Source organism: Limanda limanda, chromosome 20 (genome assembly GCF_963576545.1).
Source record: "Limanda limanda chromosome 20, fLimLim1.1, whole genome shotgun sequence".
In the NCBI taxonomy this organism is placed as follows: domain Eukaryota; kingdom Metazoa; phylum Chordata; class Actinopteri; order Pleuronectiformes; family Pleuronectidae; genus Limanda; species Limanda limanda.
In genome coordinates, this window is record NC_083655.1 from 14,189,958 (window position 1) to 14,205,107 (window position 15,150).

Sequence of the window (15,150 nt, forward strand, 5' to 3'; positions counted from 1 at the left end):
TGGTCATCGGTGAACACAGTTTCCCAAATAAACTTTCTGCTCTGGATTTTATCGCAGTATCTTTATATTTTTATCTTGATGAATGTTGTATAAAGAGAATATAAATTCAGAAGAAATGTAACTCAGTAGAAAATAATTGGTTTTCCTAGTATTCAAACAAATACTATTTAGAGAGAGTACTAATATGCAGAAAACACATTTAGTAGATGCATCCCATGTGGTGTTTCACACAATACATATTCTGTTATGCTCATAGGAGGATACAAAGATTGAATAACCACATTATCACAGGATATTTACAGATTTAACTTGTGTTAAAGAATACTAATATAAAAAAAGAAGGATCTCTTTTACAACATTAAAATATATCACTTCTAATAAGGCACCCTTGCAAGTTGCAACTTATTAATTTCTTCATAATAAATCCATAATTAATATTTCCTAAATTGGAATGGAAAATAAAGCAGTAATAAATGTATAAAAATACATTACATATATATTGAATGTAGCATCATCAGATCTTTAGGGTTGCCAGGTTGTGAAAGTCCCTGATAGGTGTCCTTTCTAACTGTTACTGACATGAACAAAGATATAGGTAAGATTAAAAATGTATTTTAATCCATATAATATGCACAGCAGGTTTTCACAGGGTGAGAGATCCAGTACAACTCTACACTATGAACTATGAAGATATGAAGACACTATGAAGCGTTTGATAAACGTAAACTAGAGGGATCCCTCACAATCTGGCAACCTCATCGTTATTATTATCAATAAATCATAACAAAACAATTTTCATAATTGATGCATAAGTATTAGATTGATGTCATGAATGAAGCTATTGTTATGGTTATTATTTAGGGTAAAGGGACACAGTGATGGATCAGTGGTTCATTTAGTGGAGCAACACTGACACCTGCTGTCCTCACACAGAACTACAGTCTGCACCACTGTCTCCCCTCATTCTCACACAGTCACACAAACGCTACAGAGAGCTCACAGTGTCGCATCCAATTTAAATAAAACATCAAAACCTCAATTGAATACCTTAGCATCCTTTTATTTAATTTATCGTATTTTAAATGGATATAAAACAAGGTCAAATCTGACTCAGACCCCCCTGCTTCAGCCGCTTGGTTCAGTCCGTACCCGGAAGTAGTTGTAATTGTTTACATCTCAGTCAGCTGGCTTCCATTCACTCCTTCACACTGAAGCTGGGATGTTTCACTACTTGTCTAAATAACACGTGAACGTTAATAACAAATCACAGTCAATTCACTGCCAGTTAGCTTAGCATCTCGGAGCATTTAGCCGGTGAATTAGCAGTAAGCAGCAGGTTTAGCTAGCTGCTCTGCAGGTAGGGACACTTTGCTTTAGCTGCTCACACCGACAGATCCACTGAGGTTGAACAACATGGACAAGATCGCTAAAGGTGAGTGAAAAACACAGTAGAGAAAGGTCTTTCTTTGTTAGCATGGTAGCTAGCTCCTGTCTCAGGCTGCGATATGATACGAGGCTAATGAAGTGTCACATGACTGAGTTTAGCAGTGGAGTTAGCTTATCTGTAGAAACATGAAGTGAAATATTATATCATGCAGACTAGCGAACGGAAACCTAAGGTGATGTGTGTTGTTCCTGCAGATGTCGGTGATATCCAGTCCCGTCTGTTGCACCACAGACCCATCGTCAACGCAGAGATCCGCTACTTCGTCAGAGAGTTTGAGGTAATCACACACATACAAGCCCTGATCGGTCACAACATTAGAACCAGTGACTGGTTTGAATGTTGTGGTTGATCTGTGCAGAGACTTAAACACACACATTGTGTTAGGAGGTCAGGAGCCGAGCTGGGGCCCAGTGATGAAGACTGTCCCTCATCCAAAGGAATGAGACTGTGTGTGTGTCCACCTGCTGAACTGTCCCAGAGTCAGTCACTAAACCTCATTCCCCTTTTCCCACAAGGCAGAGCTGGTTCTGGGCCTAAACTTGAACGAGTTCTACAAAAGTTCTGTTCTTTGGTCGTCAGCTGAAGTGCAGAGCAAACTGGGGAATCATCATAAAACAAATTCTATTTTAGGGCATCAGGGAGTGAGCGAGTACGATTTTTATGATTATTAATTTTGACAGATAACAGTAGAGACTTGCAGTTAATTATCGGTAACTTAAGCCCTCAACCCTTTGTTTCAGTTATTCAGGATTTTCTTGTTACATACTGCTATTTAATGCTGTACACCATCTTATAAACCTAAATCACAGTTGCTAGTGGTAACAGATTCAGTTTTATTCAACCATTTCAGTCTGCTGATACTCTTAAAATAGTACATTTGACACAAATAATCTACATCAATTAAGAGCCACAGTAATTTCAATGTCTTCAAGTCGGTAATTGAAGAATTTATACTGTAAATACACACTTGTTATAAGAGTCACCTCACATTGTGAGCTATGAATACACACAGAGAAATGGTTTAACAGAAAAAACATTCACAGATAAGTTTGGAACCTCACCTGCCACATTAGCATAATCCACATCTCACCATATTTAGGGTCACAGATAAACAAAAAACTAATTTTGTACTTTCCATCACAATATTGACCTTTAAGCCAATTATATTTTCTGTAAATGTCAATATACCATATTTGTCACATCTAAAATGTCATAAAGTAATTAGTTACATTTGTTTATTAGGTGCAATTCGAAGTAATCTATATATTTAAAGACTCACTACGGTTTCTTGTTGTTGAAACCAGATATCTGCTCATTTGTCAGCACTTGTTTTAATCGAAGCAGCACGTGAGGACCCACTATCACTGAAGAGAAATGTGTTTGGTGGATTGAGTTTGTGTCTGTCTGTGTGAGAGGACACTAAACGCTCTGTTTTCCAGGAGAAACGTGGACACAGGGAGAGCAGACTGCTGGAGAGTCTCAATAAAATGGTGGTGGAAGCAAATGAACAAATGCAGCCCGAGAATTTAGAGGCTGTGAACCAGGATCTGATGTCCAACCTCACCAAACGTTGTAAGTCTCCTCTCTCCGCTTTATGATAGTGTCAGATTTTTGCTCTTAGAAGCTTTAAATATCATTGTTTTGCCTGAATTTTGCTTTTTATATCTTTGTGTGCCTTTCTCCCACAGTGGAGGCTGCTAAACATATGGCAGACCGAGTCCAGCAGAGAGAGCTAGAGGCCCAGCAGGTAAAAACAACTGGGTTGGCTACAGCGTCATAGCCTCATAAAACTGGATTGCATTACAGATAACACAGGCATTTATAATATTGTGTCTTCAGCATGTATTCAAGGCAGAGTGCCAGCATCCAGAGTCCACAATGAGCTCTGCCTTACATCATCAGCATCGTCACTGTAGTGTGTGAGTGTGAGTGTATGGAGGAGGAGGTGTGAGAATTTGAGGCATCGCACATGGATTTGTAAAGTTGTCTTGTTGAAAGTCACACTATAAAAAAATGTATATTATAAACTATATATTTACTGTGATTATCACCTAAAACACCGGATCACGCTCAAGACTTTTCATCACTTTTCTCTCTGCTCTCATTTTCACTTTCCTTCCAGAGCAACCAAATGCAGCTGAACATGGAGCGTCTGAAAGAGGAATGGGCCGACTTCCTGAAGGAGCAGCAGAGACTGAAGGAGGAGGTGGACGAGGAGCACGCCAAGGCTGTGGGACAACTCAGCACCCACTACAGTGAGAAAAAGATGGATCTGGCAAAGCTTTCACCCCTCTAACCAGATGAGGTCTGCGAGGGGCTCGGGTCAACACGCTCTCCCCTTATTATAGGAACTTTATCACTGACCTGGGTAGTCTGCTCTGCGTGGGCACAGCGGAGGTATCGGCTGTGATTGATGTACTTAAGAAAAAGAGCCTCAGAGGTTTTGCTCCTGCACAAGAGTCAGCATTTCCCAATTCATAAATAAATGTATGATTAACAATGTGGCAATTTCACAGGCCATCAAACTCGTCTGTTTATACCACATGGAGCTCGCGTGGCACGCAAGTGCTGCAAAAGACCTCTGCAATATGTCACTTTTAAACAAGCAATCGTGGAAGGCCGTGACACTCTCTGCATTTCAGGATGTTTAATGGATGCCTGCCTGAAGGGCGCTGATGATAAATATGCATCCACCTCCAGTTGAAAAGGATCCCGGCTCCAAGTGCTGGAGAAACGAGCTCAAACAGAACTGCAGGACAACTCATCCCTCACCGGCTCGGCCGTGTTTGGAACGCTCAACGCCTGACGCTGACTTCAAGTCGCTTACGTTATAAAAGGTCTCTACTGAAACCAGTTTGAATGATCAGAAGCAGCTGCTTTTGGTTTGCTTTGCCACCTCAAAGCTGATTTTAATGAGTCACAAATCCAATGTTTGCATTGCTGGTTAAACAGAAAAAAAACATCAATCATATTCTGGTTTCAATTTCCTGCTGGTCATGTATGCATAAAACAATATCCTCAAGTTTTCAGTGGTTGTCATGCTTTGTGCTTAGAGTGTTTAAAAGGCCCGGGATGATCAACTTTCCGAGAGTTCATTCATGGTTTGTGTTTATGTGCAGTTTAAATACTGACTTTTGTGTTGTTTAGCACAGAGTAAATACACTGTAAAAAAAACTGTAATATGAACTACAAAAGAAGCAAAATCATCTCCATGTGTCGTGACCCTTGAGCTGAGAACCCTGCACACTTTAAATCAAGTGTTGTTGTTTTTTGCCCCAGACAATGGTGGCCTGTTGGACAGGTTAATGGGTGGGTGGGCACACTGGGGACATTCTTGGCATGGCTGAGAAAGGAGTTCATCTCAGACAAGCAAATAGAACAAATATTTTCACATAATTCCCTTTACATCCCTGCCACACACTCATTTCAAACAGCCCAGACACCTTTAACTGTCAAAAGTCACGTCATCAGAAGAGGCAGGTTTAGAGTTCTCGTCATCCGTCAGCCAAAGTACAAAATATCTGTAAGAGCGGAATAATAAAATAAACCAATAGTGAAGTGAGTGAATGCACTGGTGTATTTTCCATTTCGCTCGCAGTGACCCTGCAAGGCCACTCTCTGGTCGCTCCGCTTGTGCCAGTGTGTGAGTGTTGTCAGTGGATCAGAGCGGGCACAGACATGCCATCAGATGTTTGGAGGAAACATGCTGCCCCGTGGGTGCTGCCCTGGTTTCTGTATGTGTGTGTGTGTGCAGCCCTTAAACCTCCGCCTTGGGAGGTAGCTGTCCATCACGGAGACAGCCCATCATCACCTAATGAGGAGTGACAATACGGAAACATGGCGAGCCTCTGCCCAGCGAGGTCCCTTTTCATCTGCCCTTGTTTATTTTACTTTTTACTCTAAGGTTTGAAATAAAGAGGAAAAGAGTACATAAAAGGTCACCGTTAAAGTCGTGCTGAAGCGTATGTTGGACTTAATATTACAAAGTACAGGCTTCGGTTCAGACATAATCCATTTGGACATTGCCGTGAAATATCCGATTAAGAAATAAGTCAGAAGAATTTTGGATCATTTCTAGAACTTAGTACTGGAGCATAAATAAAAATTCCAAGGATCCAACACTAAACACTTCACATCAGATAAAGTTTAGAATAAAGGATGTTAGTCCACGTGTAACTTTTCTGGCCGTTGCGTGGCCTGCTGTTTACTGGCTCTCATACACACACCATAAAAAAAAAATGCCTGTAGTGATGAGGCTGATGCAGTGTGGGAAAACTGCAAGGATATAGTACAGTACTTAAGTTAAAAGTACTTTTACAAACTAATGGAAATAGGACCAATGCTGTCAACAAGACCAGGTTCTTCACCAAACTGAATTACCATTAAACATTCATTTGAAATCAAAGGTTTTCAAGGTAGATGGGGTAACAAAGAAAAAGCTGAAAATATCAGAACCTGGTGTATTGAATGTTTGAGTCTCTGGTGTGTTGATCAATCTAATTCATCCTCTATGTAGAGATACAAACCAGAAAAAGTCGACCTGCGAGATTAACGGCTGAGACGCTGGTTTATCCAGGCAGATATCATCAAGGACATCTAAGTGTACTCAGGTGCTGCTGGTACAAAACCCTTCCCTGCACTGAGTAGAGCATACAACCCTGTAAAACGACTCCATGTGCAGAATAAGGGGCTCGCGCTGGGACTGAAACCCCCTGTTATCATTCTCGCTCCGCTGCCTCATGTCTCTGGACCGGAGTTGGCTTGTGTTTTGTCTCCTGTGTCCATCAGAGAGCAGTGTGCTCTTCCTGTTTTGCAAGCGGAGCAATGCTCTCGGGCCATGGAGATGCCATTCCCCGTGCCAACATAAATGGTGAAGGAAACAGCAGCACCCAGCTGGAGCCCCACTGGGCAAGCCATGGAGATAAGGGGTGTGTTGGTTCATGCAATCTGATGTTCTGTCTGCAGAAAGCTTTCCATCTCCACTGGAACAGAGTGAAATGGATCACAGGGATGAAATGTGCAGATAACGTGTAATGAGGACATTCACTTAAAAAACAGGATCTGATCTTTGTCATTGACACTTTACTGATGAGAGACTGTGAGAACCGGCGAGGCTCTGCTCGAGTGACAGGTTCAGGCGTGTGGTGAATGATGTCAGCGAGATGGGAAGTGAATGGGGAAAACAGTTACACCAATAACAATGGACATTGCTTATTAATTAAGAACACATAAGGTTCATAGAGGTGGCTGTGGCTTGGGACAGACCAAAAGTCGTCTACTAGAAGGTTGGTGGTTCCATCCCGAGCGCCTCCAGTCTACTCTCCTAAGTGTCCTTGGGCAAGATACTGAACCCCAAATTGCAAGTCTGTGCACAGTGTATGAATGGTTTGTGATAGAATAAGCACTTAGTAAATATGGGTCAATGGGACATGTATTGTAAAGTGCTTTGAGATGATAAGACTGCAAAAAGTCCTTTAACCATGAGAGCTGTGTTATTATAAGACAATAAAAACTACATTGTGTGTGTAAGGATACATATCTGTCCTACTCCTAATGTCCAAAGTGTCTACACAGGGTGTCCAGGATTAATTTCAGAGTTGAATACATCTATAACTATTTTAAATGCCTCAAATACATTTTACTATGTGCCATATGTACTACATACCAATCATAAAAAGGATATACCCTTATGATGTATCCTTAGTTCACTGCAGGTCACCTCTGCCCCCCTCCACAAAGACAGATAAAGATAATGTAACCTTCTGCTCACACATCATTCTTCTTCCTCGGTGATGTCTCTGCATTCCTCATTTATATATAATAATATATAAAATAATAAATAGGACAAATGGATGCATTATACATAAATATGGCTTTTTTTTCTTCCACCACAGTAAAAGTCCTGTTTTAATTCCTTTGAATTTAGGTTTTTTTAAATCATCATTATAAATAATATACTGCAGGTCATCTATAAAAGATCCACTTAATATTTAATTATAACCCTTGTAAATATATTGAGTTGTTAATAATATAAATAAATATATATAATAACGCTTTAGAATCTAATTTGAATCGGCAGCTGTATGATCTCATCACACATTAGTCTTTAATACGCTTCATAAATGTACAAATAACTATCATTAAAATACTTTTTTACAGAGTTACTTTGGTGTTCATGATGATTCCTATATAACATGGCTATGAGAAAGTCAGTTCACTTTACATGGGACAAATGCAGCTTAATAATGTGTCCATTCACTCTCTTACTAGAAAAAAAAAATTAATTACTCTTGACGTCATGCGACTGCTGCAGTTTCTACGAGGCTGACAGCAAACTTGGCATCTCCAAGCGTTTTCTCTTTGGCCCGATCACCTTTCAGTTCGGTGGACGGGTGAGAAAAAGCAGGCAACAGCAACACTGGTTCAGTATTTTTGTGTCGGATCATTAGAAAGCTTGGAGCTTTTCACTCACCCACTCGCTCTGCAGACGGCTTATGTGAGAATTTCCAGCCTCTGCGAGCTCAACTCTCTTTTTCTTTTGTGCAATGTGATGGGTCCCTGTTACTCAATTACAGAGGGGTGCAAATGAAAATGCCACTGAACAAAAGCGCTGCGCTGCTAAGTTAATAACTTGGCTTAACTGCACAGCATGGGTGCAGGGTCGGTGATGGGTGCTGGTTGGTGATGCAAAATATGAATTCTTTGGCAGTGGCAACCGTTCACCGAGAGGATTGCTAAGTAAGAGCGGGAGCGCGAAAGAACTGAATGCATTTATATTTTTCTGAGGGAAGGTTGAAAGGCATGCTGGATATTCTCAGGCCCCTGGCAGCTTTAGAGAATGCACTTGTTGGCATATAAAAGCAAATCACTGGAAAGAAAGGAGTTCAAAATGAAATGTCCCAACTTTCACTATAAATGCCAGCACCCCTTTATTAACAAGCTCTTCAGGGAAGGCTCCCACTGGAGTCTGTTTTTAGTCTGTATCGACTCAGGCCAGGTTCTTCCTTCTCCGTTGGACGCACACACACACTCTGTCGCCATCTTTTGTGCTGCGGAGGAGGCGCACGGTCTAATTAGCCAAGCTGTCTGTGATGTTTTGCATCTGTTCGGTTTCATTAGACAGCCTCCACACACCAGCTCCGTGTTCCTGCCAGGTCCAAGAAACACAAGTCAGAGTCCAGCATCAACAAGGACCTTCCTCAGTCAATCATGAGGGGAACAATAGCCAGAGACGACGCAGAGAATGGCCTGACAGGGGCCGGTGGCCACCAGCAGCAGCAGGACTTGTTGTTGTCTAGATTCCTTACTTTAGAGGAATGTGTGGCGTCACTTCCAACACATACCTTCTCACCGGCTTTGATTCTCCCTGTTTTCTGTACCAGACAGGTATTTTCCTGATCTTATCTCCTGTTGTGGTTTCAATGTCGCAAGACCAGCCTTCGTTGGAACATAATTTGTCTTTTGTTATATTCTTATTTTCTAATGCAAGATATAATAAAATAATAATTTATTAGTGCCACAGCTGGGAATATTATTGTAAACAGAATATTTACAGTGAGAGCAAAATCTAGACAGTGTAACAGGATTACACATTAGCCATTGAATTGCACTGATAGAATGAGTATTACACAGTTAAATGAGTTCAACCTGAGTGAGTCGATTTTATTGTTTTATGTTTCATGTTGATTTTTTTGTTTCCTTCTTTCCTTGTAAAGCAATTTCTAACCTTGTTGAGAACAATTTTTTTTAAATAACTGCTAGTATTAAAAGTTAAATATACATCAGGTAACTTACCCAAAATCTAGTGAACAGATTTTGATGGCTGTTTTATTGATGCCACTGATGTCTGGCCCCTTCAAAAACAGGATAACACCTTCAGTTGCTATGGATAATATGGATATATAATCACAAGCTATTTGCCAACTTTGTTTCTAATGTTTTGGTGCTGTGCAGGGAGAGTACTTATTTCAAATAAGTCAAAAAACACACACAACTTATCTCATAGTGATAAAGACACTCAGAAAATCTCCCTGGATCCTCCCATGATATTGATCTGCACCTAACTTTAATGGGTGTCTTCCCTGACCAATATGCATTATGGGTACTCCTCTCAGTTTATGTGTAATGCTCCAAACTAACAACCAAACAAACGCCAATGAAAACACAACTTCCTTGGTGTAGCTAACCAGTTGATTTCACTGTCGGATGTGTATTTCTGACAAGATCCAGAAGCCATGGAAAATAGTGAAAGAACAGAAGAGGTTTTAAATCACCTCACTGATATTCAGAAGTTGCTCTTTCAGCACAGGTCATGGATACACATCAATCTGCTACAACATTAAAACCAGTTACCGGTTTTATTGTTGTGCCTGATCGGTGTATAAACGTAACTTTCAGGAGATAGACTTGGGATTTTTGTGTCTCTGTGTGATTGGTTGGAGCAGGGGAGTCTTTCCATGGAGACACGCTCTTGGCAGATGAATGCATGGGAGTGGACTCCGTTCAATAAAGGCAACTCTCTGTCTTTCAGGGCCCGGGACGGCCCTGGGCTTCGCTTTTCATTGTTCCCCTCCCGTGTGTCTCTGAACTCAAGTGGGCTGCTGCTGCTGCTGCTGCTGCTGCTGCTGCTGCTGCTGCTGCTGCCTCTGCTGCTGCTGCTGCTGCTTCGTTTCAAACATAATGGCTTCACCTTGAGGCTGAGAGAGAGGAAGAGTCAGAGGGAGTGAGTGGTCCCGAGCTAAATGTGTGACTCACCCACTGAATGCCCATATTAAGTCCTTTCATCTTGTTAGCACTCAGTCGTTTGCAGGTGCACACGCATGTTTTTTTCAATCAGATTTAAATTATTCCGATTGATGATTTGCGGTCAACTGTTTACCCGGGATTTGATTTATCAGGTCTGGTGTTTACATGTTAACAACGTGTCATGTATTCATCTTTCTCACCAGCTACGTAATCTCTTTGACACGTGTTTGTTCAGCTCCCTGAAAACCGATGTCTGAAGCCAACACAGTAGTTTATGATAATTATGATTAGGGAAACATACAATGCACAGAGCACAAAGATGACACGTATAAATGAATCAGGGTTGTTGTTTACATGGTACGAATTTTGTTTTGATTGGTTAATGACAAAGGTTTAACTACCACTCTGCTAGTGTGGATACCCAGCCAGAGCCCGCCAGGACTTTGGGATGATATTTGGGTTCAGGTTTGGGATACTGGAGATAAACATAAATCAATCTGATAAAACTGAAAGGTCCAAGTAAATCAAAGTCTTCCAAAGGTTTAAAGGGAACAGATATGGTCTTAAAGGTCAGCTTAATATTTTGGGAATATCGCTTATAAAATCATGTAAAATGTTCCTTAGATTGAAACCTGTGGTGTTGTTTCACTTCTGGCTTTTCCACTTGAACGGAATCCGAATATTTTCTTGACTCTCATTTATGAACTCACTAAATGGATTTTTTGTTTACTTATAACCTCAGCAGCACTAAGTAGTGTCATTGTCCAACAGACAGATGTGTTTAGAGTACAACAAAGCTCTTTAACAACTAGGTCAGAAAGAGGAGAAGGGGAAAGATAGGAAAGAAGGATAAAGGAGGAAAATAAGAAATCATGACAGAAACATCTGCAGAGAGAGACACAAAAAGAGACGTAGCAAATGGCAGCAATTACACCAGAAAAATTGGAAGGAAATGAAAGAAGGAAAGAAAAACAAGAGAGGAGGAAGACAGAGCCTTGATGAGAAGTAAAGACACAGAGAAGGGTTGACTGCTCCCGGGTCTGCAGATGCCGGCAGTGAGCAGCAGCTCCCGGCCGGTCCTCCCAGCACCTGCTGCGGCCCTGCAGCCAATTCAAACACATTATTCCAACAGACGCACCACTTAATGGCTTCTGTGGAGAGACCTGTACCAGGAGCCTGACTGCCTTTGCAGACGCTCTGAGGTGCAGCCTGCAGTGACACACACACACACACACAGGCCTCCTGAAGCTTGTTTATGCTCAGTGCTTACACAGGATGACACATTCGGGAGAGCGCATACATAAGCACAACTTTCCTACGTGTGATCCATCAGATAATTTTATTACACACCTGCTTCAGTACAGACAAATCCAGACACCTGTCAGAATCATAAACTCAGCTAAAGGACCCGAGGACCTCGGGAGCATGCATACAATAAGACCCAAGTTCACGATAAAACACCCGATTGCACATATTTTACTCCAGTCTTCCCACTGCAACTCAGGACTCCGTTAAAGGGACCCGCGTTATGCTTGGACCAATGTTGCGCAGAGAACCAATCATCCTTAGAAAAACAGCAAACATCTGTTTTGTGACTTGGCCACCTCTCACTGGCAATGTCAGCCTGACCTCAACGAGGCTGGGCCTCTTTTACATTTTCCATGAGAGCCAGCACAAGTGCCAGTAAGTGGGTGACAGCATCTGTCTCAAAATGAGAAAATAAAAACAAGCCTTGACACAATGAAGGCAGCAGGTACTGGGGTGTATGTATTTTGCTAAGGAAAAGTAAGGCCTCATTGGTTATTGATGGCATTTATGGCTTGCCTCATATAAAATACAGTCCTGCTGAAATATCCCTTTAGTCTCCTACTTTCCTTGTAGCGTGACGCCTGCAGATGGACGCTGCATGTGAGAGAAAACTTTTCTTGGACACAAACTGTTTGTCATTCTCTATTGATCTATGTTGGGAAATGCTGCTTCTTTTCATGTACAAGGAGGAGATGGACCATGTCCATGACTTGCTCAAGGACACTTCAGCAGAGTGGATGCTCTCCTTTGTAAGAGTTCTCTATTATTATTAATACCAATGGATGGATAGTTCTCTAAACGTTCCTTATAACTGGACTGTGTGAGACCTACAAGATCTCAAACATACAAACAGTCCTTTAAATGATTATAAATTAAGATGTTGCATAAAAGCTTATTAAATATATATCATGATGAGGTTCCAAAGTCATCAAATTTAAATGACTCATTTGCAGGTTTTTCTCAGAAAATGTTACCACTGCCGTGCCAAGAGACTGAAGGCATGTCATTTGGAAACACCAGGATATTCATACGTTCACATCACCTTTTCTCATACTCCCTTGTTCTCTCTACTTTCCTCTCCTCCATCCACACTATTCTCCCCCTCTCTCCCTCTCTCTCTGCCCCACATCAACCCCCTCACACTCTGGCCACTACATCCTGATGGTTTTACCAGCAGGAAGTGGGGCTTTTACAGCGATGGCACCGGCCCAAGAAGCATCTGTGAAAGGCGGCCTCCGAGTCGAGTTGGGTCCTGTCACCACCTGTGAAGTCTCACATGTTTGAATGTTCAACAAAGTGCAGGGCTCTGCTACTTTTTGGCTCAGTCCAGACACCAGACGGCAAGTGATAGCCGCAGTCACATGACAGGGCTTCTTACAACTGTATTATGATCAGTAATAGCCTTATGTAAACATTAACAGGATATCTATTTAAGATATAATATGTGATAAGTCCTTATTAAAATGTGTAAAATCGACTAGAACTATATACTGGATTAAGTGATGTATTTTGTTTCTTACATTATCCAGAATGTTCCCAACAATGTTCAAACTAAAAGAAATCCCTATTTCATTCAAGGTTATGGGACACTTCATTTTTGTCGCCTTTTATTTGCGTCATATCAACTTTACTCATGGCTTTGATCATGGCTATAACTTCTTGGGAAAATAACGTATGACAAAGGACAAAACGTAATGGCTCAAGAATATTCATTGGGGTATATTGTACTTTGATATTTGACAAATATAAAAAAAAAGATCTAACATCTCACCCTTGCTCTTTTCCATCTAATCTATTTTACTCGTGGCTAAATTACGTCAAATGTCTCAGAGAAATCAAAATCTTCATAGAGAGGACCAGTTTATTGCACATCAGAGATTTATGGTGAAAACAGGACCAAAGAGACACAAGACTAATGGAAGCAAACAAGCCAAGTCTCCAAAGACAGAAAACGGTTTCAGGAAGACCTCATCTCTGATTCATATTGACTGTTTTGCTTCTCCGGGGAAGGTAACTATAACAGCTGTGCTGTTCCAGTTGTTCTTCTGTTTTTGTCCTTTTTCCATTTTGTTTCCATGTGATTCCAGCATTTCCTCCTCTCTGTTTCCAATGTGTCTGATTGTCCCTCGAACCCTTTTCACACCAAAGTCAGCATTTAATGCAGAGTCTTTAAACATGTGTTAGCACAATAGACTGTACACGAAGATTGATGATGTGACAGCTCCCTTAAAGCTCAAAACTCATTAATCTTACCTCCTCCTTCTATTTCAAAACCATTTCATCGCAGGTGCTTTTATCCATGATTTAGTTTTTTATATTTAACTTCATGACTAGTCAAAATATTTACTGTAAATCTTTCTATTTTGTGACAAAACAAATGTGCCACAGGGTCATTTTTGAGGGAACATGCTTTGTCTTTCAATATGCAACTTGTGTACAGCTTCTGTGAGGGGTTCCCTGCAGTGGGACGCGGCTGACCCTCTGAGCACAGGGGCCTTGTGGAAAATCATGGTCATTCCAATTGTGTGGATACCTCAGGACAAATGGCACAGACTTAGTCATCTGGCTGAATCCAGCAGAACGTGGTAGAACATAACACTTGGGATCCAGCAAAAGCTGTCAAGGTATCCACAGCCAATGCAGCTCATATCAATCCGCCTCCTTCTGCTTTTGTCCACTCTCTAAATATCCCAAAGCTTTCTTTACTTTTATTAAACATGACCACTGTTTCTTTCTTTCCCTCTTAACCTCACACTCTTCCCTTCTTTCATTCCACTCTGACACTGTCTAACTTCATCTCGCCCTCTTTTAGCCAGCCAGATGAAAAGACAAGGTGCGTCCCGATTTCCATCCTTTGAATTTTTTTTTTCTGGGATTTCTCCAAATATGTGGGAGAGTCCTTTCTCCGCTGTCGTTTCCCGGCACAGGTGCCGGCTGAAGTGGATCCAGAAAGCTGTCTGCAAATGACATTGGTTCTCCTCTGTTGGTCACATCCTGTGTCCCGGATATGATACTGGCGGCCATGACTCGTCTATGTTTTCCTAATGGAAACAAGTCTGGCTTTGGATTTGATGACATCCAGTTGCATGGAGGCTGCTCTGAACAGGAGCTTTGCACCCGTGGGTGTCAAGGTTGTTGTAACACCCGCACTTTAACGGAAACTGGAATCCACACCCTACCCTTCAACACAACTGACATGCAATGACATTGTTCAAGAAGATATTCTCAATTTTTCCTTTTGTTCTGGAAAGGCAAAGGCAGAAGAATATTGATTCCTTCTTCAAGTATATCTGCACATGTTATTAAAATGTGTTATTGAGGTGTAAATGCACATATGAACACACAAGGACAGATTGTGATCCAATCAGGGTCTTCAGGGACAAATTGTCCTCATATTATTCAACACACCTGTAGACGGAGTGATGATTAGACCAATCTACAAGCTTCGCTAATGGCAACCATCTATTGTTGCTATCTTCTGCAGGATGAGGTGTGAGGACAGAGCAATCTGATCCCAGCAGGGACACTGGAAGTCACTGCGTCACACTAATGTATGTGAATGATTGTGAGAAAAGTATCTTGGAGTGAAGAGTGGTCCTTCAATGTACATTTTAAATTGAGTATTATTTGCATACAGTGAAGAAAATGTA

At 41.3% G+C, this 15,150-nt stretch overlaps 1 protein-coding gene across 2 annotated transcripts; it reads left to right on the plus strand.

Moving 5' to 3' along the window:
• The first annotated feature begins 1,179 nt into the window (after nucleotides 1–1,179).
• bloc1s5 (biogenesis of lysosomal organelles complex-1, subunit 5, muted) lies at nucleotides 1,180–4,469 on the plus strand. Of its 2 annotated transcripts, XR_009683236.1 has the most exons (6): nucleotides 1,180–1,432; nucleotides 1,642–1,724; nucleotides 2,887–3,019; nucleotides 3,136–3,194; nucleotides 3,570–3,862; nucleotides 3,908–4,469. XR_009683236.1 is itself a non-coding variant. In XM_061093859.1 (5 exons), exons 1-5 carry the CDS (start codon nucleotides 1,414–1,416, stop codon nucleotides 3,741–3,743), a joined length of 468 nt encoding a protein of 155 aa, XP_060949842.1. In that variant the 5' UTR covers nucleotides 1,180–1,413; the 3' UTR covers nucleotides 3,744–4,469. The 2 variants fall into 2 exon arrangements, 1 of the variants encoding a protein (XP_060949842.1); XM_061093859.1 differs by having other exon boundaries at nucleotides 3,570–4,469.
• Nucleotides 4,470–15,150: the final 10,681 nt, after the last annotated feature.